This window comes from Hippoglossus hippoglossus, chromosome 24 (assembly GCF_009819705.1).
Source record: "Hippoglossus hippoglossus isolate fHipHip1 chromosome 24, fHipHip1.pri, whole genome shotgun sequence".
Taxonomy (NCBI): Eukaryota; Metazoa; Chordata; class Actinopteri; order Pleuronectiformes; family Pleuronectidae; genus Hippoglossus; species Hippoglossus hippoglossus.
In genome coordinates this window covers 18,334,634-18,359,964 of record NC_047174.1, presented here as the reverse complement: position 1 = coordinate 18,359,964, position 25,331 = coordinate 18,334,634, and the positions used below count along the sequence as shown (strand labels likewise).

Below are 25,331 nucleotides of genomic sequence, written 5' to 3'. Positions count from 1 at the left end.
TACCTAATTCTCACTCTATTCCAACTCCCATGTACCCTGACGCACCAGATGGCTCATACACAGAACTATCTGGGACACCTTCGTAGGGACCTGTTAAGAAGAGGGCAGGTGCTTTCAAAATAAAACGTGGCAGCTGATTGAATGAACCATCTGTGTCTCAGTGTGTCATCTGCTGAAGCCAGTCGGGAGACGAGTGAAAGCATCTTTCCTGTTGAGAAAAGCTTTCAGTGTCAATCTTTGCTCTTCTTTCAATGAATTACTCAGTTCTGATATAACTGATGCTACAGCAGCATCTACGCTAACCTCTTTTTCTGATAATTAAGTACTGTAATACAAGTGTTGTTGCCTGTTTGCCTGGGACATGTGGCTTTCAGCACAAAATCACGTAAGTTGCCAACACCTTTTCTAGTTGTTGAAATTGCAAACCTGACACCGTCATGACTTTAAAACAGCATATGTGCATATAGACTGCTTGACAGGCGTCCTTACATTAACTACTGGGGATGGGGAAAGGGTCGGAGACAGACATAAGCTTCTCTCCCCACATAGAACCACCTGGTATCACATAACTCAAGTTACATAATTGATGAACCCCATAAGATGTAATTAAAAACACTGGAAACAACTAGTAACTGGAGCTTGAGATAACGTTGTTGTGTCAAACTATCTTCATAGTCTAGAATGCTTAATTTTTTGTTTAATAGGTCGAAGTTTTAAGACAAAACTGGAGAATCTGTAAAATCTTTTGGGTAAATTATGGTTTGAATCTGGAATTATTCTACATGCAGATAAGCACAGGCACTAAGTGGCACAGGCGAGGGTTACATCACATCTTGGTAAAACGACCTCGACCTTTGCTATTATTACAGGAGATATTAGATGTGGGATGAAAGAATAAAGCAAGGCCTCAGACGACACTGTGTGTGCGTGCGTGCGTGCGTGCATGCGTGTGTGTGTGCTCCAACTGATGTTGTCAAACCTCTGTGTGCATACAAGTCACTGCCTACTACTTGTAGGGGTTGATCAGCATGGAGAATAGATACTTTGTCAACTAATCAGATTAAACTAAATTAAAGTTTAAATCACTCTCAGCTGATTTAGCTGGTTGAACTCTTTGTAATACGACACACAGGGACAATGGAAATGATCAGTGCAAGGATCTGAAAGCTGCCAATTTCTGATATGCAGGTGAGTTTGTTTTTAAGGGATTTGTCAAAATGCCTAAAATGAAATATTAGATAGATAGGAAATGTGGTTGAAAGCTTTAGAAAAGCTTAGAAATACAAACTGAGTCAAAGGTTAATATCACTTTCTAGTAAGCAACTGAAAAAAGTTTGACCGTTTAGGTACATAATTAGGTATCAAATTGGCACTTCTATCACATTATTTAGAACAATACCCAGTCCAGTGGATCAATTTTGTATCCATGCAGAACAGATGTTTATACAAGGAAGGCAACTGACTCCTCTCCAAAATCTGATCTGTTTACACAACAAAGCGTAGGCTGAGATCCAACTTTTTAAGCAACCTCTGTCCAGTCATTTTACCTGCGCCAGACAGCTTCATTGACCGCTTTTACAAAACACTGCAGACTTTGTTGGAACCAACCCAAATGCTTCAGCTGTGGAAGTTCTTGTAATATCCAGTCATGGACCAAAGTGTGGCTCAAATGGAAATTTAGACCTGACTGCAGCACAACACAGCACATTCACTCACCTTGGTTACAGCTACTTTTGCACCCTTGTTGATAAGCTGGACCACATTGTCGGCCTGTCCCTTGTGTGACGCTATGAGGAGGCGCTCGGAGAGTGCGAGGACCTCAGCCGCATCCTGCTGGCTCATGAAGCAGGGCGAATGATGCTGCTGTCTCCAGATGCTGAGGAAGGCAGCTTTGGCAATGCTCGCCGATGCCCTCTAACTCATGGTGAGCTCCTTGACAGACAGAGGTGTCAAACAGGAGCTGGAGAGGCTGCCAGTGTGTCTGATTCTTCTGCTGCTAAAAACCCCACACAGCGCCAGGATTCCTCCCCTTCATCCTCTTAGCTGCAGGGAAGAGAACAGGAAACACATGAATGGAGTGAAAACAAGTCAGCATGTGCTCCGCTCATAGTAAGCTGGCAAACAGGAAAACAAGGGAATGTGCAGAGCCGACCGACATCACTACTGTCCAGCCCTTGTGTGATCATGTGAGCTGGACTGAAATAATCTGCAATGAGAGCCACAAAGAGGGGTCAAATTTGGTCACTGCTGTAAAGCGACGCAAGCTCTTCACGCACAGTGAGACCGAAACAAAACAAGCAAGAACATGGTCCTAATCACTGCACACTTCACACACACACACACACTCCTGTGGTTTGATGATTTTTTCTGTGACACACTTCTGTGGTTTTGGTCTAACCACAGGAAAGAGAGCGATAAAAAAGAAAAAGGCTGTCGCACCTCAAGAGACTCATCTTATTTCTCATTATCATTAAAATCCAACAACTGACAGACATTGAGCTGTCATACAGTGTCTCCATCTTTACAAGCTCAGTGGAAGGCATTGTTGCCCTAATAATGCATTTCATGAATCTCTTAAATAGATTCTGTTTGTTACCAGCTTGCTTGCTGTTCTGTAGATGCCCGTTTTCTGAAACCTTCAGAAAATTGCCTAGGCGGTGAAAATGGAAGTTCAATGGGAAAAGAAATCAACTTTTTTTTTGTTTCTTAGTAAAATGATCGATTGAGTTATGAAATTTTGGTTAGACTATAATTTTAGAAATTATTTAAGTTCCATATCTTGGGTATTAATTCTATCAGTTATGATTACAAATGTGTTGTTCCTTCAATTTAAGTACACACAATGTTCAAATGTTCTTATGGCCTTAATCATTCTTTTAAAAGGGCAGCCCGATGAACACAACATTACTGTCTTCATTAGTAGTTGTGATAAGCCACAAGAACGCACCTTAGTGGTCTGACCCAGTTACAACAGCAAGACCAGTCTACTGTAGCTCAAGATACTCAGGTCTTAAAAATGCTCTATCATTAGCCAGAAGTGCAGGTGCTTTCAAAATAAAATGTGTGCTGAGTAGTACTATTTAGCAGGATTTTACCTGAGAACATCTTCTGCATGTATCAAAATGGATACAGTTATCAGAACCCATCTCTGGCAGAGTTGAAGATACTGTTACGTTTCTTCCTGAGATGCCTTCCCAGCAGTGGCTCTGCGACCTTTCAAAAAACCTCTTATCAAATCACAATCACATTGATAATAATGTAAATTAGCCTAAGCCTAAGATATTAAGTTGCATTGCAAATACAACTTATCTAGAGATGGGTGGTACATTTTTACAGAATAAACAGCATGGTGAAAAGGATTAGCACCCTGCAACAGGTAATTTCCACAGGAACATGACAAGGTCATATACGAACAAACTGGTAACCTGAGACAGACACAGGATGTGAGAGATGGTGAAAACAACGTTTTCAACTCAACACTGATTATACAGCTCTACCCTGCAGAGGAAGAGGCACGTCCCATCTGATCCCTGGAGTCTAATCTGTGATGACAGTTCCTCTAATGACTGCATTTTTCATTACTGGAAACACAGCAGAGAATGAGACAACATGGTGCAGATGACATCAACAAGACTGATTCACAGCGCCGCAGGCATACATGGCTACATCCAGAGAGAGAAATGGATTATTTCCAAAACACTAACCTTTCATTTCAAATGAACCATGAACCCTTGCTGTGCAATTCAGTTTGACTGCCAAATAATTTTTTGTGCACAAGCCCAAAAATTACAAACCCCAAATTGAATGGGTACCTTCCTTAAACAATTTCAATAGAGACAATATCTTGATCTCTTTTGAAAAGTAACTCCAGGTGATTACTATCAAAAAGTCACAACTAGCCTAATGAAAGTATCTGCCTGAAGAAGTGCCTGATGACCTTGCAATTACAATGGAGCCCCAGCCACACATGTGGACACATCCTGTTCCAAATGAGGTGAAGACAACACTAAAACCGACCAGTCTTCTATATTCTACATGCAGCTGCCTGCACATAACCTCCTGTGAGGGTGGGTGCACTGTGTCCGTAAATCAATGTGTACATACTTACACAAACTGTGCATGCGGTGGGAGTTGTAATTGCAGTGGGCTCTGCTGACCAGTATACAGCAAACACAGAGGAAGGCTGATGAAGAAGGAGGAAGCTGGTAAAGGCAAAAGTGAAGTTTCTTTGTTAATTTCTGTATGTCTGTGTTGAACAGCACATGTTTTGAGTTCCACTTGTTGCTACAGGTCTTCATGAATGCACTCATTATCTTTTTACCATTGTGTTTAGGAGGGAGGCGGGAAAGGAAAGTGATGGGGTCAAGACTCTGTGTGGAATGTGCATGGAAACTCCTTTGTACTCCCAAAAACACAAATTCTTGTCCTTTTAGGAACTGGACTTTATACAATGCAAATCAAAAAGGAATGTTATTGGCTGCTATGTGTTCCAATTACCCCTATAAGCCTATAACTGACCTGGGGCCTGTACTACGAAGGAAGTTCAACATATCCAGGATATCTTTTTGATATCCGGGTGAAATTAACCTAACAATCACAATCAGGCTAAGCAGTCACAAAGCACTGGTTATCAACTCATTAAATCAACCCAGGTTCGCCTCATCAAGATCTGAGCGCATGCACGAAAAAGGGGCGGGGTTTACTACATATGACCAATCACCGGCAGCAGAGCCACATATTGAGCCACATATTGAGCCAACAGGAGCAAACTGTTCTATCATAAAAATACAAGTAGAACAAACACATTATCTAAAAAGAAAGTAAAAGAGACTAAAAGAAACAGCTGGTAAATGCAGGATGGAAAGCTGGTAAAAAAGAAAATGGTTACGGAGCCCCCTGGTGACAAAAGAAAGTCTATTAAGTGACCACGACATAATAACGTGTGGGAACAAGATAAATAACTTGGGGCGATGAGATATGAATCTGTTCTCTACTAATGAGACCTGTGGAACAGAAGTGAAGAAGCCTTTTGGATGAGAGATGAAATGTTTCAATTAATCACATGATGTAGCCTCTATAATGAGCTTTAGTTTGACACACACTGTCTGCACTGACTCTGAGGACACACTGTGGTGGAAACATTTGCAATTACTAGTCAAAAAAACATATGATCCCATTTTCAAGCACCATGGCGCACGGAAGGCGACTGAGCACATTTGGTATTTTGGTGACAGGATGTGCCTGACGCATCTGGAAAGAGACTGAGATGTACTGGGTGTGTTACTGGTGGGGATCAACTTAACCAATCACACATTTATCATTCCCTATAAGGATACTCATCAGAGTAGGTAATATTATTTTGTCGGTCTCTGAGGACCCCTGTCCTCTTCAGAGACCCTCTAACAATCCACACCAGCTCCACAGGATCCTCTAAGAACGGTGATGTCATGTTTCAAAGGAATCCATTGGCCAGTGGGCTGTGCTTTTATACTGCTTGATCTTTTATCTCCAACGTAACCTAGCCGTTCAGCATAAGTAACCATGGTGATTTACCCCGATACAAAGTGAATGAGACTGAAAACCCTGAAGTAAACCTGAAGTGACCCCAATAACCGCAAATCCTGCTTCGTAGTACACGCCCCTGTTATGCAAAAGAAGAAAAGTGAGTTGTTTGTATTGTTCTCTGAATTGGTGGCATTGTTTGGACTCACTGAAGCAGGATGGTAGTGACAGAATACAAGGATGGATGAGCTCTTGTGGTGAAAATATTCTGGAGCATATAGTGATTCAATCTTCCCTTAAAAGGAATCATTTAGAGGTTTCACATCAGTGCAAGTTTTAAATTGTTTGTGTTTTAAGAAGTAAAAATAATAGAAAATTCAAGTTGCTGTTTAAAAGGGTGCTTGTTATTTAAAGTTTTAAACTCTCTTTGCTCTCCATATAATTGTGTTTCTGCTCACAATAAATCAAAAACATGTTTTTACAGCACAATAAATGTTGTCGTCATTCAGATTGACATGCAGACGTGACCAGAGGTTTGTGTCTGACAAATTTCATAGTTTAAACGTTGCCACATTTTTTTTATCAGACCACACAAAGTGATTAGTGCCTGATATGCATGAAAAAGTTTTTTGCAAGAAGCGTTTGAATGGCTCCTTCCTGCCAGCAGAAAATGAACAAGATTAAGAAAAGGGTGGGGGGGATTCTCTACCCGGCTGCATTCCAGTTGATTCTAAAGAAGATCTTTTTCAGTGAGAGACCCACACACACAAAAGCAGGCCTCGCCGTCACAGTGAGGGTTCTCACACGCCGCTAGGCAACAAGGCTTTTGTGTAAACTTTTAGGAACTCAGGACTCGGTTCAAAAACAAGAAATGCCAAGCCCTCGCTTTTCACATGGCTCAGGGAGGAGGCCCGGGAGAATACTTATTAACCTGCTCGCTCCTGAAAACCACCTCCCTGTCATACTGACACCCTGCTTTGTATCCGTGTTGGTTCCCACCTGGAAGAAGTGGTGTTGGAAAGTATTCCGTCGTAAATGAGTTACAATCTAAATTACAGGGACCAAGGTTACAAAGAACAGAAAAATGTGGCAGCAATAGGTTGTAGGGTTCTATTAGAACTTTTCAATGTAGGTGTAATCAGGGTATTCAGATGAGTCTCATAAAATCAGTCTCACAGATTCAGTCCCATAAATGAGTTACAATTTTAATCATTGAAATTGACAGCATAGCATTTAAATGTATTTATAATTATAATAACAGCACGGACAATTTAAGCTCATTCATTAGATCATCAAAGGGGTTTAGTAGAAAAGTATAACCATATAGACAATACTGTTTACTATTCAAACATAAAGAAACAAAGACAAGAAATCCTGCTGGACTGGTCAGGGTAAATAAGACCTGCTTTAAAGGTTAAGCATAGAGTTGGTTTAAGATAGAGTAGGGCTGGGTGATAGTATAAATAATTATCGCAATGTAATTTTCATCAATAGCAATATAACAAAGGTTCAATATATGTTGCTATAATGCTTATGCATTGTGAAAGCACAGTGTGGAGGTATAAAATAAAATTGATCAAAATTGATTTGTAAAATGTTTTGCTGTTGATCATTTTCTTTTCATACAGAAAAGTTTAAAATCACAACCTTCACTCAGGAGCTACAATCAGTTTTTAAACTTAAAAGAAATAATAATGTGACACTTATCACAACAATTATTGACAATTATCTTTATAGCAAACATTTTACACCTGTGTGAGACAGACTGAACAAACAAACAAAATGTTAAGGCAACAGTGGGAATCAAACTTTCTCTAAAATCTTTGGAACCCAACCTAACCACTGAACCACTCAGGTTTTCCACCCACACACGGAGCATCTGTAAGTTGAGGAGAGAGGTCACGAACACGTCAGCCTGAACTTTATATGGCAGTGAATGACAGCTTAGCAGTGCCCTTCCTATCAATTAAGGCTTAGATGTCAAAAGCTACAATTGCTGAAGATAACTCACAAGCCTTTCAAAGCTGTAATCAGTGTCATGATAAGTGCTGAAGTATTGGAGCAATTTAAGTCAAAAGTGACTGGTTTTACAGCTGTTATAAAGAGTACGTCAGTGTGCCATGTGACCCTGTGACCGGAGAATACAGCTGTGGTTATTCGACACCAGCAAAATTAAAAAAACTGTCCTCGGCCCCACAGTTTTAAGTCCAAGCACAAACAGTGGTAAAAAAAAAGTTTGTGAACCCTTTGAAATTACCAGATTTTCTGTATTGATTGGAGGTAAAATGTGATGAGGGGCCACATTCACTTAACATCCAGAGGCTAGAAGTAAGTGGCCAAGTTAGGGGAAGCTCCTGAAAGTAAAGTAAGGGATGTGTCAGCTCTTTGTGTCTCATTGTGTCTCCTCAAATTGATGTGCTGACTGTTTTCAGCATTGATGAACTTGGAATGTCTCAGCAATCTGTTTGATTTATTCACTAAACTAAAAATGCTCTTCAGACTTTGCTCATTAAATGCAGCATACATCAATCTGGGCTTTGTGGCAGAGTGGCCAGACAGACACCTATCCTCAATGAAAGACACACGAAAGCACCTAAGGAGTCCCAAGGACTCTTGGACTGTGAGAAACAAGATTGTTTGGTCTGATGAAATCAAGACTGAACTGTTTGGCCTCAAGTCTAAATGTCGCGTCAGGAAATCAGGCATCCAACTCAGGATCTCACACTGAACCAAAAGGCCACCTTCAAGAATGACAACCATTCTGAGGACAAAGATAAGACAATGCAGGAGTGGCCAAGGAACAACTCTGTGAATGTCCCTGAGTGACCCAACCAGAGCCCTGCATTGAATCCATTCACACTTCTCTCAAGAGACCTGAAAATAACTGTCCACCGATGGTCACGATCCAACCTGATAAAGCTGTGGGAAAAAAATCCCCAAATCCTGGTATGCAAAGCTTCTTGCATCATACCCAAGAAGACTGGAGGCTGTAATCTCTGCCAAAGGTGCTACACTTAGCACTGAGTGAAATACTGAGTTTTTCCTTTTTAATAAATGTGCAACATTTCCAAAACTCTGTTTTTGCTTTGTAATTATGGGGTATTGGCTGGTTTACTATTTAACACTACAATAAACTCCTAGATTTTCCAAATTATAACAATTGTCAGTTGACATTATGTTATAAATGGAGTGATATAGCGACACAGACTCTGGTGTAAGTGTGCCACTTAAATCAAATTACCATGATAGCCCTGAATAGCACCTCTCAAAACAGTGTTTAGCTGATGAATAATGCTGAGTCAGCGACACACACTATGGTTTCACCTTGGAAGCTGAAGACATTGTTACCAAGGACAGACCCTGAACAGCAATTGATATCTAAAGTATGCCAGGAATTTAACCGCTAGGGCCCATCTGTCAACATCAGCATCCCTGTTCAAAACTTCAATCTAGAAACTCTAAATTTAAATTGTTGTGGGTGTGAGATTAAGATCTGACAAACAAGACATTAATGTCCCCCACTGAGGGACCCCAAAAATACCCCAAATACCAATGTTCTTTAAAAAGTCAGGGTAGGAATCCAGTGTGGAAATGGAACATCAAGAGATGACATTTATAAATACAGATAGATGGACAAACTGATTTCAAAGAATTGTATGTTGGGGGATAAAGATAAAGCCTGATCAATAATGATTTTTAGGGGGAGTAAAGAAAATCTCCAATACGATATATTGGTCATATTGGCAATAGATGCTGATATGGATATGTCTGGGAAAGGCTCATATCAGCCAATATTATCAGCCAACTAACATATTGGTCAGGCTCTAGGTAAAAACAAGGCCCTAATTTGGAATTTGTCTTTCTAACTAACCCCCTTCAAGGAACCAGTAGTGCTTCAAAGGCTCCATCATATGTTTGTCACTGATCAGACAAAATGAAGTGCTGTGCACACTTCAAACAGAGTAGTTTATTTTCTATATCTGAACGTAAAAAATTCCCTCAAGCGGGGTCATTAAACTTTAAATGCTCTCAGATGAGAGCACAGCACTGAAAATAAAAAAATATATCCTTCACTGCAGTGTGTACCTCTTATCTGGGATGAAAACATTAAAAACTAAATCTGTATTACCTTTGTGCAATGAGGCAGGGTATGAATGCACTATAATTAACTTCAGTGCTTTGAGCTACAACCCTGCCTGCTGTACATTCTCTGTTATGTGGGTCAGCTCTTGTATGTGCTCTCACAGCCCCATAAAGAACACCTTCATGACTTTTCAGTTCCATGGTTCACTGCATGAGCTTTTAACACACTGATACACTGCAAATTCCCTGAACTAGCCACAACATCTCATCTCTTATACATGAAGAAGTGTATAAGTGTTCATCTACCAACATTTTACCGCAAGATTTACAGCTTTGTACCATCTCCAATTTCTGTCAGTTTTTTTCTTTTAATGAAAATACTTCAAGCGTTAAATGAAACACAAACACAGCAGCAGTTTTAGAAGAGCCAGTAATGATTAACTAGCTGTCTATGGAGCAGTCTCCATCTTCTAAAATCCCTTTTCTATATGTTACTTTACGTGAGGAAGAAGGTGGAACTACATTACAAGGGCAGTTTAGCGCCCAAACTATTTACAGCACTCGATTGCCAGGGAGCACTTTCTTCTTATTTATAAAGAGTATAAAGTATAACTCACTAAGGTAACCAAGACAAATCACACTCCAGACTTCACACCAACGCTGACAATATCAACAATTATTATGTAAAGAATGTCTGTCCTGATGCTGAGGTTGATTTGCCAATCTTGTAACACGTCCACTCTTGACTGTCCTGGAGGGGAACCCCTCGGAGTAGACCCTCCCAAGCGTTCTCCCTTTAGAAAGTATTTTCCTTGTTCTCATGAGGGTCTAAGGTTTTAATGGGTTTCATTTTCATCTAATGTGGACACGAGAGCCTTTCAGTCCCCAAAAACAAGAAAAAACTTAATTTGACATAAAAATACCAAATAGGCAGGAGAAGGTGAAAGATTTTTTAAGTGTGTGACATAAGGGTACGAGCAGTTTTTCCCACAGAATTAGATTCATACTGTGGCGGTAGAGCACGCTCTCATGTTACACGTGAGAGCACACAGTTTGCGCTAATGCACAACAGAGCCCCAGTGACAGGTACACAGAGAAAGCAGGTGTAAAAACCTAGATCTGCCTGCCTACTGAGAACTGCCTATCGCGGTAATACAGCTAGAACCATGACCAGGTCTCCCTGCCTGAGAATGAACATAAAAACCTCCATGGAATTTGAATGGATGTTTTGACAGTCCACAAACTTGACGGGATGCTACCAATGGTCAGTCCAATTATTACTTACTGGTAAATGTGTTTGTGAAAGAAGGGGAATGAGAGAAAAGAGAGAAAGAAAGAGTTCAAAGCACTATATAGAACTCGACAAATACAAAAAGAAAATATCATTCATTTATTTTGGGCCAGCATTAAATCTGACTGTAAACGACAAACAACACACAGTAACAGATATATTACATGCAGCTTCCCATCAAAGGCTATTACCAGTGCAGCTTTTCACTCAGCAGGAGGGCTTTTCCCATCACAAACATGATTATATGATTTACAAGTGGCCAGAATGGAAGGTCCCCCTCAACCCTTTCCTCTGTCCCCGGATTTCACTCAAATCTCAGCCATCTGTCTTTCCTTTCAGCAGTCAGGGACAGAGTGCCAAAACCAGGTTAAAACAATCCTTTGACCCATTAACTAATCCCGAGATTTGTTTCAGTGATAGCTAGCTCACAGTGAAGCAGAGAGATCTGTGCTGACTGAAGCGTTTATGATGGACAAAATGGACCATAAATTCTCCAGAGAATGCTGGACAAATATGTACGACTACATCATCAGTTTAATCACTGTAAAGTACTTTTGCATTTTGTGCAGAGACATACGAGGCTGACGTGCTGCTGGCTTATCCTAAGATCAATGCTGGAAATAAACCTTCTGTCATCCATGTGACAGCCGAGCCAGATGTGATAGCCATCTAAATAACTAGTACAGAGGTCAACTTATACAAGATAGGACTAAAAATAACATTAAGAACATTTAATGTATTTTAGTACAACTCTAGTATAAATCGATATACATTTGATTTTGTATATTTTCAGAGTAAAAAATAAATATATCTAAATAAATAAACACAGACATTTCTTACCCTGATAACTGATGAACAGGATTGAACTTTGCATTAATATCTTTTCCTTCTGTTCTTTATCTTCATTGTATAATACCTAATTGTGTGAGAATGCTGGGAAACTGGCCTTGTAAAACAAAACACTCCCATGGGAAGTCAGACCATGGTTTACATTTGGAGGATAGTGATAGTTAGGTTTAAGAGGTAAGAAATAAGAAGACATCTAGTGGACTATTTTCTCACCAATCCTCTCCAAAGGATTCACACTAAATCATAGTGACCGAAAAACTGTGTCGACTGATTTGTCGCACTCAAGCACAGTTCTGCACACAAAATGGTTCATGCCACTTGTGCTCATTTGAACCAGTGGCTCTGTGTTGCATGCAAACAAGATCTCGCGTATTCCAGTGCACTGTTAATCTTACTGGTAACCTCATTTATCCCACAGTGTGAGGCTTGAATTCAAGCTTAGCACAGCATCTCTGCTGCTGATCGTCACCTAATGGAGATTCATACAGAGACCAAATTCATCAATTTGATAATACATGTGCCGCAAATACACACAACAAAAGAAATTACTTTACTAACAGGTCTTTTTGCACATGCACACATACGCATAATATATACAAATACAGCCCCCCAAAATTGAGACAAAGACGGTGTAGCTGCTCGCAATGCCACATCTCCTGCTGAGTGTCAGCTGAGGGGGGGGGCAGATTTTTCTGCACTCCCTCCCTTGGAACACAGACTATTCACTAATTCATCTGCACATTGTGATATCAGCTTCATATCCGCAGGCAGCTGGTGGCTAGCATTAGCTCAAGTGGAATTAACTAGAAACCACACCCTGTTTGCTTGATTCTATGGCCTTACATCTCATAGAGGGATATATCTCCTCAACAAACACAAACCCACAGTTTAAATCAATCTATTTTCAGTCCATTCCTCTCCCAGATACAATCTTTAGATTCACAACAGGACAGCCACAGCCAGCTAACCATCCTGTCACAACAGTCCCATAAACTGCAGCACAGGACAGTGTAAATTGTTGGAACTGTTGCCAGTCATCATCTATGTTACTTTTCAACGTAAAATAAAAAATGTGCATAATAATTATAATTAACTTACCACAAAGCAGACATTTTGCAACTAATCCAGCCCTGAATGAACCACTTACAACAAAAAGTACTGCACACACTTGCAAATGAACGTGGAAAAGACGCAAATACAGAAATCATTGTGGGCATTGGGTCACTCAAATAAATATTTTGATTACTCTAAAAACCTTTTTTATCCAGCCCTAGTGTGCATACACCAATAGTTCCCTCCATTTCTTTAATCCTCTGCACACACATAGAACTTCCTGAAAGCAGGTGCAGTGTCTGAGGGAGGGCGAGGGGCTGTGCACGGCTATAGAGTTCATTGTTTTCAAGTCATAAAGACTTTAAGTGGTATTTAGAGCTCCTGCAAGGCAAAGGACTGGATAAAGCTCCTTTTCTTATGCCTCAGAGATATTCACTTGCAGTGGCTCACTAAGGAAGCAGCACTATGAAAAACTGTGTGCTAATCCCATGATTTGTCCGTTTACACTACCACCTGAGGTTGGGCTTAAAACTGTAATGTGTAAATCTGATTGCAAAAGTGATATCATCTCCTTAGAAAGCATTTCAGAATCAGTACATTTAACTTACCATAGAGGGATAGTAAAACGTAATATGGGAATTGGCTGCTCTCATCATCTGTATTTGCACCAGGCACCATCTCACCATCTGACAAATCTAATAATCACCTCTCGTACAGTGTCTAGTTTCTGGATCCTGTACAAGGTGGCCCCAAACCAGCCACCCCCGCCCTGTGACCCATTAAACGTATTATGTTCCCATTATACACATGGTGACCTCTGACCTCGACAGCACTGTGCCGTGCTCATTAGCTCCCAGAGGACAAGAGCAGATGGACACATGGGTGAGGTTGTTGGCCTTACTCTAACTGTGTGGATGCACTCATCAGCCTCACACAGACCTCACACTGAGAGGCTGCGTTACATGTCACTGTATTCGGGTGGAAATCTCACCTTCTGGGGAACTAAGAAAAAAAAGAAGTTTAGGAAATAGGAAAGTTTAATTAAATTCTTCTTTTTTTTAAAACAAAGATTTGAAAATATCAGCTGAGTATTTGAGTAATATGAGTAAACATGTAAGTCAATTTACTCAACACGTGTTCATCTCAGCCTCCTGAGAAAAGCTGTACAATCAGTGTGGAGGACCATATTTAAGAGAGTATCTCCCGGCCCTTGTGCTGTGGTTTCCAAACATTCCATGCCATCATCCACCAGAACCAAACACTAAAATGTGATATTGTTGTTATTGTTTCCCTTTTTGTCAGGATATATAAGCCAAGTACACCTGCTTTATCGTACAAACTAAAACCATGCAGATACAGGTCAGCATTCAGTTAATGTTCATGTCAAACATGAGAATGGAGAAAGAATTGGATCTCAGTGACTTTGACCATGACATGATTGTTGGTTTGATTATTTCAGAAATTGCTGGGATTTCACACACATACTGTACGTCTGTAGATTTGTTGACTCAGAATGGAGCCAAAAACAAAAAACATCCAGTGAGCAGCAGTTCTGGGAATGGAAACGCTTTGCTGATGAGAGCGGTCAGAAGAGAATGGACTGCCTGGTTGGAACTGACTGAAATGTTAAGGTAACTCGGATGAGCACTCTTTATAAGTGTGGTGAGTAGAAAAGCATCTCAGAATGAACAACATATCAAATACCAAGCCTTGTTTGAATGCCAAGCCTTGTTGCTGACCATGTTCATTTCTTTATGGACCACAGTTTACCATCTTCTAATGGATATTTCCAGCAGGATAATGCTCCATGTCTCTGAGCCAAAGACTTCTCAAACTGGTTTAATTAACATGACAGTGAGTTCAGTGAACGTCAGTGCCCAAAGTGAATCTAGTAGAACATCTTTGGGATGCGGTAGAACAGGAGATTGGCAGCATGAATGTGCAGCTGCACAAACGATGATGTAGTCATGTCAACCTGGAGCAGAACCTCGAAAGGAATGTTTCCAACATCTTATGGAATCCATGCCCTGCCCAGTATAAGTAGGGCATTCCTGATAATGTGAGTGTATATTATAGGTGTGAGGAAACAGAAAGTGAACACTCAAGCTGTCAGATGTGAACTCTAGAGAACGTCCACACACTTAGGTCAGGGTTTTCTCCAGGGTTTGCCTTTAACATAAGAACGACGCAGCCACATTCCCAACAACACAGACGTCTCCAGTCAACCTCTGAAGAGAAGTCCACCCAAAAATGAAACTATTCCCTCCAGGCTCCCTGGACCCTGAGTTCACCCTTACAACACTAACAACCCATTGGAATCCTACACACTACTAGGTGACAACAACCAGTCCTGCCCTCTGGGTGTAAGTTGCTGTACTTAGCATATGATCATTATAGCACATTACTGACCAGCCTTTCCTAATAAGCTCATATTCTCAACGGGCTAAATACCCTCAATGTGAACCCTTGTAGTCTTAAATATTTAGGTTAAGCCCGAGGGCAAGTTCCACACTGCAGAGAGGATTTCACTTAAGCCTACTTTATTTCACATTTTCCTGGTATTATTTTCCAGGGGCTGTAGCCTAATTTGCATCAGATACAGCGCTGGCTAATTTGCACCCATTGTCATAATTCACTTTTCTACTGCTTAATATTCTGTTGTTTTCAGATACTTCTCTCACACACACAGTTATAATATATTCACCCGAGTCGAGGGCAAATCCTTCTGTTTCAATAGTGACACATTTTTGCAGGAATAATAACTAAATAATATGTGTGCAACAGCAGAAACCAAAGTAATGGGGGAATACAGTGAATATAATGAGAACACTGAATATCTTGGTATTCAATAGCGAGCTGCACACACACACGAGTAAGGTAGCTTTCTTAATGTTTGGCAGAGAGGAATTTAAACTTAAATATGAATTTATTTTAAAGTGGGATTATAAAATGTGATTTCTATTCAAAGTAAAACTAATATTACACACTTGTCAGTATTAGAGAAAAGAGCAATGAGAAAGGCTGATGTAAAAGAACTGACTGTTTATCAAGTCATGTGTTAAAACTTAAAGATTTAGTTGACCTAAAAATATTATGTGTAAAGCCAGTGATGGTTCCTGCTACCTGAAAACCAACAGAAGATGTTTATATTAACATCGACCGACATCGATCATAGAAGGAAGTAGAAGTAGAATTTCAAAAATCCATATGCACGCACTACGTTTAAACCAATTCGTATTTCTGTTTATGGAGTGAAACTTGGGAATTCTCAGCAAAATGGTTTAAAACGTTGCTCAAATATTATTCAACTTGATGTTGGCAATTGATTGATATATAATGATTATGGAATCTACACTGTACACATTCAATTATATTCCATTATTTTTTTTATATTTCCTTTAGAATTAGATAAGATAATAAATATACCTTACTTTAATTGATTTGTTATGTTATGTGTGGAAAGAAAGGCAACCAAAAAAAGTGGTGGCCAATTTGTATTTATGTTATTTATAAGAAAGGGTCAGGTAATATGAGATGTTTCTTCTTCCTGCACTTTGTCCTTTATGGATTGGGTTAAATTGTATAGTTTTATTTTGACTGTTTGCTTTTGGATGACGCTCAAATAACCAAAATAAACTTAACTAAAACTAAAATAAAGTCTCCAAAGAATCAATAGTAAGTCAAAACAAGTTAATGACTAATATTGGAGGTGTATTAACGAGAAAGGCGCGAGAAACTAAAGAATAGATGAGTGATAAAGTCGCAAAGCAGCAGACTCACGTGAAACCACAGAAAATGTTGCTTTAAAGTCGCTGTGTTAGCTGCGACTAAGCTAACGTGACCTGGAATTAGCTGAGGTTTGTTTTCGGTCGCTGCGCAGAGTCTCAACACAGAGTCCAGCCACCATCCAGGGAACAGGGGCGAGAAGCACGAACGCATGAACACAGATACGGGATGTTTAAAAACACACACACACACACACACACACACAGAGAGACTCACCAAGTGTCGAGTGGAGTGACGGCGGTGTGTTAGCTGTAGTCCCTGAGCCCCGCGCAGCAAATGTTTGTTAGTTTCAGAGAGAGGAAACTACAAAGTGAACACACACTCACTCACTCACTCTCTCACACACAGTCACTGCTGCTGTCTTCCTCACCCTCCTCCTCCTCCTCTCTGTGTAATTTGCATGTCAACAGACTGTGTCGCCACTTGGAAATGAAGAAGAAGGAGACGCACATGGCAGCTGCAGTCTGTCCAACTTTCTAATCTAATCTAATGGATCATCCCCCACTTCTCTCCCTTGGCTGCTCAACTCAAACAAAACCATGCGAACGGAGCGTGTCATCTATTGTGGCAAGAGATCTGCTGCTTAACCCAGAGGTGTTGGGCTGACGATCATGGACATTTAAATGAAATAACAAGCTCAAGTTTTATTATAGCACCTCAGATAGTATACTGCAAAGGGACATTTCAGTAATTCGCTAGTCTCTTTGCCCATGCCTCCATATTACATAATAACTGCACACAGCATGTAACATAGATATCTGCAGCTCCTTCGTTCTCACACTGATTAACCCAAAGTATCTGAAGGAGAGGTGTGGCAGGTCTCTTCTGTGAGACGGTACAATCAGCACGTTCTTCCATGTAGTGCACCTTATATATATCTCACTCAGGTTTTTCAACTAACTTAACTGTGTAATAATCATTTTCTATCTCAATAATATGTGCAATACTGTTTTATAATTGGGTTTTTACGTTGTGTATATATTCCACATATACTGTGTATATATACACATATGCCTATACCTTGTGTGTATTTTATTATTTCCTTTTTGCTGCCGTAACACTGCAAAGATCTTATCCTGTGCAGTTGTACACAAAAAAACAGGGTGTTGGTTTCACTCCACGACAAGAAAACGATGTAATACATGCACCAACATGTGTCAGTGAAAATGTAACAACATAGAGGGCAATGAGGTTTGCTCCCCCCCCCCCCCAAGAATTTTATACTTTTGTATATATACTTTTTTTTATAGTTTGAATGAGTATACTTACATTTGTAAAAATGTAAGTGTACAGTTCAGACTCACAACCTTAGATTTTGTGTAGTGAGGAATTTGGGCACCGCTCTTTAAAACGTCACATGCTTTCTATTACAAATTTTCTACTCACCCTGACCACGCTCTGATAACCCCAGATGAGCCGGTGACATCACCAGGTTTAAAGCTCCTTCGAGGCTGCGGAGGACGTCATACATGCTGAGAAGCCATTTGAATGCGTATTGGCTCCCAAACTAGGCCCTGGGGACTCCCAGGAGGAGGTCCTTGAAAAGAGAGAGGGCGGCACAAGTAAATCGAGGTTTGTGAAATGCAAGACAACGAAAGCCCTTGACAGACATGGATAAAGGCTCTGAATATTTACAGAGAATAAACAGTAGACTCAGCCAGACCACAGTTCGACGGTGGTCTCCATGACTGATGACAACAAATTGCTGTGACCACTACATGCCTGAGGTAGAAAGCACAGGTTCTACATCATGCTTTGTTACAACACGTCATAATTAGCTTCAACTCACTGCTGGTCTCAAGTTTTTTTTAAATTATGGCGTGATCTCATTTCATGGGCAGAAATATTTTAAAGTCTTTCTTAAATAAACAATGGTGACATCTGAGTAAGTGCCTGTTCTGTGACGACTCTCTGCATCTTAAGTGGAGACCCCCAAGCCAGTGTGGGCCCCTGTCCTGAGGAAGAAGGGTGTGTCTGCAGCTGTCAGCCTAAGACAATCGCTCCCTTAAGGAAGCAGATATTGGAGAAGTGCGGAATATCTGCAGTGAAACTGTTGCTTCATGATTCTGCCGGGACCCTCCTGCCAACACCAAACCACTTTCTTCTTCAGCTGTATAGATCATTGTCTCGTACTGTGAGTCAGTGGAATGAGAGCAGATTGAAACTGTGTTGCGCTCACCTTAGGGCTTGTTCGGATCTAGCCACAAAGCAGAGAGCCACGGCCTGACCCGTACAATATACTAAGCAGGATTGATTTCAGCACGAGAGGATAAAGCAGAAACTGGAGGATAAGTGTATCCCACATGAAGGGAACAGGGAAGCGTAGATTGTGAGAATACATGAAGATTAGGATTCTGTGGCAACATTAAATAAAAGGTCTGTTACAACAATTCAATTCTTGCTTAGTTGTTATTGTGTTTTGTTGGCAAAACTAAGTCGGGAATGTGCCATAATTATAGACTTTTACCTTCTTGTAATTCTAAACAGGGAATTATTTGAAGTAAAAAGATTTCCATACAGACTCCCACACATATTAGCTGGCCAAGCAAAGTATCTCTGAGGTGTCTGTTAAATACAGTTTTATGTGTGTAATGCATCTATAGATTAGAAAGAGCTGTCCTCAGATTACATAAATACATATGTGTGTGTATAAAATGTGGATATGATAAGCCAAATTAGAAAATTAGATTGAAACATACAGGGGCGGATCCAAGGGTGCACTGGCCCCAGAAGTGTCCCCATCCTGTAGAGCTAGACATATAATTTAACATAATAAACAATTAATTAGACCACTAGTTAATTCACAAGTAGTTCAAATGTTACTGTGCAGCTTTCTTTTGTAAACACAAAACCAGAGCAGGAAGAAAATACACCTCCAATGAAAGGAGGAGGAGTCTGTGTTAGGAAGCGGACAGTCTGTGAGCTGCACTCCCACAGGTTTCAGAGCAAAGACCTCTGAAACCTGATCGGCGACATCTTTTGGCCCGACGCTCGCAGATAAAGCCCCGAGTCATTTGTCAGCTGATGTTCGCGGCTTTAGTTCAGTCACAGTAACCTTGATGAGGTAAACCCCCCCCCCCCCCCCCCCCCCCTTCACCGCCTGTGACCTCTGATGGTCAGGAGACATTGTTTTCATTTCTCTTGTCTCACTCTGCAGGGCAGAAATCTGACTCCCCATTATTCTACAATTGTCAGGTTTACAGGCTCCTGAGTCATGCTAGAGGAAAAGGTTTTTTGTTTTGCCATTGAGGGTAGATAACGTCATCCTGTCTGGAATGTGATACGTGGTGTGTTTACTGCTTGTCAACAACTCTCTAAAGCTTGAAACTTAAGGAAGATAAACAGCCATATGTCACTGTTTCATACTCTGACTGACCAAACAGGAACACCTCCCTAACACCGGATAGTCCCTCACTTTGCTCACAGCCTCACCGCCTCTCGCCATCGATTCCGCAATCTGTTGATAAAATTCTACTTATGTTGACTCACATCATTTCTGCAGACTTGTCAGGGGCACATTCATGCTGCCAATCTCCTGTTGCACCACATCACACAGGAGTTGGAACCTGATGTGGTCTCTGCTGCTGTAGAACCACCCACCACAAGGTTTAAACGTGTTGTTGTTCATTCTGAGATGCTTGTCTTTTAACCACAATTGTAAAAAATTGTTACTGTAGAATTTCTGTCAGCTCCAACCGTTCTCCTCTGATCTCTCTCATCAACATGGAACTGCTGCTCTCTGGATGAGTTTTGTTTCGGCTCAAATCTGAAAAAAAACAAATCTGAGTTGTGTTGTGTGTGAAAATCAGCAGTTTAAAAAATACTCAAACCAGCCGGTCTGACACCATTAATCATGTCATGGCCAAAGTCACTGAACAAACATCTTCTGCACAGATGTTTGGTGAAAGATTGCTGAATTTATAATTGGTGTTCACAGTGGTGGATAAACGTATTAACTCAGTAAGCCTCAGTTTCCCTCACCTAGTTGTCCTTAGCAGATTTTTTACACGCGAACAGTCAAAGGAAAAAAACTTGAAATACCATAGAAACCAAATGGGAGGGAGCAGATAATAAATCTGGGTCACTCGAAGTCACAACTGTTATTATTTTCTTAAGAATGGAGACAGTCTCAAGGTTCATCTAATCCCAATGCCAGACACAGGATGACGCCTCCTCACAAAACACATTCAAATCTTATGCATTCCAATGATTGAAGGTTTCCCATACACGATATTAAAGGCATCAAAAGACGAATAAGTCACAAATTCTCTGACAAAACCTTTAACAGGGCCTGGAGATAGAGATATGCATAAAGCCCTCTATCATATGGTATATATTGTTATATTATATCATATAGATCATAGTTCTCTCCTTTCTGATGTTTGATGTGACCATTAACTGAAGCTCCTGACCTGGATCTGCGTAGTTTTATGAATCGCACTGCTGCCACACGATTGGCTGATGTACAGGCGTTCCTAATAAAGTGCTCTGTGACTGTATAAGCAGGTTTCCCCCACTACTAACTTTACAAACAAGGTTGATGTTGACTCTAAAAATTGTGTTAACAGCTTTAGTTATCCCGAAAGGACAGTGGCTGTGTGTTTAGGTGTTAAGTGTTTTGTTAGCTTTAAGGACTTGTTGTGGGTTTAAAGCCTATAACACTCAGGACAGAACCAAAACAGTGAGCTAAACAAGGCTTAAAAACTATGGTAGAGATGAAGGAATCTGCAGAGTTGGGTGATAATTGTGTTTGGGTTTTCTCACTTTGAGCAAGAGCTTCACTGCTACATGTTTTCATGATTATGATTGATATAAAAACATTGATGCTACCGAAACATCTGTCGTTCAATCAAAATTTTTTTTAATAATGTGTTGCATCTCTCTCTCTCTCCTTTATTTCCTCCATGACTATCTAATAAGGGCATACAGATACCACCAAATAAAATGAAAGTATAAGGCTGGAGGCTACATCAAGAAAAATCCCATAGCTGGTTTGGTGGCTGCAGGGCCTCAATCGGCCACCTAGTTTGTCATCTGCCTGCATGATGAGGTGCTGTAAATCTGACAGAGCTGCATTTTCTCTTTGAGCAGTGGAATGTTCAGATGATGAGTTCACGGGAGATGTGATCAGCAGATTTACTCTAACTATTCCTTCAGCGCTTGTCACCAAGTAATTTAGTCTTTATTGGTAATTCATTTTTGTGCAGGCAAAGAAATATCCTCCTGAGCCCAAAGTCCTTTTGACAAGTTTATATTAGTGAGAAACATTTGTGAGAAACAATATAATTCAAAGTTTCCTGAGGATGCGTCACAATGAAATGAATCATTACCATGCAGTGCCATCATGTGGTGAGATGAGGACAAAGCACCATAGAAATAACCTTACAGTTACAGTTTGGACTTTCCTTCCCCTCTGAAATACAGAGGAGTTGAAGTATACAGTAACAAAAACACGGAAACACCCAACTAAACTTCAAGTGTCTTAAAACTCTACCCAAACAAGGTATTTAAATATAAATTCATATTTAATGCCACTCTGAATAACCTTTAGCATTTCCATTATTTTCCCCATTTTTGTTTTCCACCTCTGTAACTTTTATATATTCAGATCAATACATTATGCAGTTGTGAGGTGTGAAGGGAGGGAAAGACTCGCATTTGGATCCAAACCAGCATCTTCTGATGTTTCAGAAAACAACCTGAAAATAACACGCTCTGAATCATGTTAAAGCGTCTCTGACATAAACACTGATGTTTTTTGTTTTTTTTATCACATCACTCAGCTTCAGATTCCCTTGCCAGCCTTTCTCAATGCACTGCAACAGTAAATGATTGGATGCTTGATGCAGAGTGACTGTTTTATTTCACTATCATGCATTGTGTGTCACACATCAGCAAACGCTCAGGGACAGAGGATGTTTGCAAAGCCTCACAGGGATGCACTTGTGCTTCCAGCCATGACATTCCACTTACAAACCTCTTCTTTCAAATTTCCTTTCATACACTGTTAAAACCATTAAGTGGAAAGACAAAGAGAAGGATGTTCAGGGTAAAATAAAGGCAGGATGAAGCGGCATGTTTCAAATGATGATATAAATGGATTATGTATATGATCAAACAGGTTTGATGAAGATATTAATAAATTTGAATTTTTACTGATTCACATTCCTGACAGTGCCATTTTCACACATTATTGTTGTAAACATTTACATGACAGTTTCATGGCATCTGAGCAAACTCAATCTGCAGAATGAGGACTGAGAAATACAACTGAAAGCTCCGGAAAATGCGAGCAAGCCAACCTTGGGTGGAGATTGTTTTGTCAGATGATTAAACTGCAGACAAGTAGGAGATGAGAGCATTAAGAATTAATGACATATTGAGATCAACACTTTCTTTTCGTTCTACTGACAATAAATCACTGACTGATTCTGAAAGGTCACAGAGGTTTTGAAGGACATTTTCTATCCCAGTTACTGTGAAGTATCTGGACTCGTCTTGTCACGATGGCAACAGGTCTCTGCTGTTCGTATGTAGTAAATTATACAATCTTAGGCAGAGTATGTAAGCGGGTGAGTTTTCTGCCAGTTGAACAAAGGGATTCAGACAAGAAACATTAAAGAGTCTCAACAAATCCAGCAGATGTCAGCAGAATGCTACTGTCTCTGAGTCATCAGCATGTGTTTATGAATATGTCCAGAAATCCATTTAACTTGTCATGTGTTTAACTGATGTTGGTATGGTTCATGGTTTATAGAACAATAATCAGTGTTTTCCATATAATATTTCACATCACAGTCTTTAACAGTGGATTTAAATCACCCAGTGAAACTTGGGAGCCAGGCTACTAGATTGTTGTACAGATGGTGATGTTGTTAGTTGTGAACGTCTTCTCTGATCTTTCTCCAGTCATCCACAGACTGCTGATTAATGACATTTGAGCTCAAGCTCTAAATTGCTCAAATTGGTGAAAGTAATTGTGGCAATCAAGACGAAGAAGTAATTATACACACCATGATGGTTCATACTTCTTAAATTACGTTAACTCTAATCCTGACAGTTTCTGAAACAGCAATGGTGTCAGATCAGACCACAAGTATATTATTATGTAACTTAGACGACTTGTCTGCGGCTCCCTTCAGCTCTTTGGAGCCATCCATCCATCCATCCATCCATCCATCTATCAATCCATCCATCCATTATCTATACCCCTTATCCTTTGAGGGTCGCTCTGACATTGGGAAAGAGGCTGGGCTCACTCTGGACAGTTAATCATTGTACCACAGGGCCAACATGCAGACAAACAACCATTTAGACTCACATTCTTTCAGTGTAGAGTCTCCAATTAGTGCTATACAAATAAAGTTATTATAATGAACCTAATCCTAATCTGCATGTTTTTGGACTATGAGAGGAAACCCCGGAGGACCTGGAGGCTTTTTAGCTGATTGTTTTACAACTGTAAAGGGAGTTTTTTTATCCTCCACGGTCGCCACATGTTTGCTCGTGGTGAGAAATGATTCTGTCAACACTTTTGTTTCAGAAACAGTCCTAATATCCACACTTGCTGACAGCATTAGTCAGCAAGTGTTTCTCACATCTGACACATACGTCAACACACAGTCCACAGAACCAACACTTGTCGTAATTACATTTCCTAAGCAGCACAATTTACAAAAATCTACAGTCATGAAGAAGTTGAATTTTGTGACAGTATAAATATTATAACTCACATTCCAAACAAAGTTATGTTAGAACAGAGGGTAAACAAATTGAGATAATTTATTAAATTGTATGCACTCCTTTCAGCTCCTGGTGTTCTGTCATCTGATTGAAACTATAATACAGGTTGGTCCTTGATTAAGTGGAAATCAAATGAAACAACAAAACACCTAACACATTTGTTTGTATTTGCCTACACTCTGGAATGTCCTTGATAATTAAATGTGTCTCGTCTCAGAGTCTCATAGTCTCCTTTGTGGCAGCTACCACAAATGCATCAATAGACACTTGACAATGTGCAAACACTACAGGTGTGGGCACTCGAAAATACTCTGGGCCTCAGGAGTGGAACAGCCGGCAGCGATTTTCAGTGAAAAGGCCCCCGATAGACCCAATGTACACAACCTGCCGAGCACCATGTCTGTTCCTCTCAGGTGCTGGTGGAGACTAAAACAATTGTGACTCATCGGCGTGACAAATACACGACTCCACATGAATGATAAAGTTTGCTAATTAAAACTTTAAAGGTTCAGTGTGTAGGATTTAGGGGCAAATAGAATACAATATAAATAATCATCAGTGTAAAAACTAAAACTTTGTTGTGTTTTGTGTTTTCATTAACTTGAAATGAGCTCTTGTTATCGACATTAGGAGTGGGTCTTTATCTATAGCTGTGTCTCAATTCAGGGGCTGCATCTTTCAAAGGCTGCATTTGAAGACTGATTGTATCACAGCGACACAACTACACTGTCCCATTTCAAGGGCTCCTTCAAATGCTGCCAACAAAGGAATCCCCTATAAACGAACGGGTGGATCCTTCCCGGCCCAACCGATCCCAGGATTTGTTGTGCTTCAGTGACAAAGAGGTGGTGACACCTGCGAGCGACAAGAACGTCCAACACTTGAGTATCACACTTTAACTCAACCGAAAAGCTACCGGTGCACAAGGGGCATTCAAACTTTTTCGTCGTCTCCAACTTCAGCTCTGTCACTAGGCAACAGCAGTAATGGCGGGGTGATGCAGATCAAGGAAATCCTCTGTAGA

The 25,331-nt window shown here is 40.3% G+C and overlaps 1 protein-coding gene across 3 annotated transcripts in view; it reads right to left on the bottom strand.

Moving 5' to 3' along the window:
- The window catches only part of ankrd6b (ankyrin repeat domain 6b), a 47,873-nt gene extending 30,928 nt beyond the window's left edge, over window positions 1–16,945 (bottom strand). Inside the window, exons 1-3 of one of the 3 annotated variants that reach the window (XM_034579629.1) lie at window positions 16,781–16,945; window positions 4,109–4,202; window positions 1,717–2,043 (exon numbers count right to left, since the gene is read on the bottom strand). In XM_034579629.1, coding sequence (XP_034435520.1) covers window positions 1,717–1,842 — 126 coding nt within the window. In that variant the 5' untranslated portion in view covers window positions 1,843–2,043; window positions 4,109–4,202; window positions 16,781–16,945. The remainder of the gene's footprint in view (window positions 1–1,716; window positions 2,044–4,108; window positions 4,203–16,780) is intronic. The other 2 variants (XM_034579628.1, XM_034579626.1) reach the window with 2 other exon arrangements.
- Between the last annotated feature and the right edge of the window lie 8,386 nt (window positions 16,946–25,331).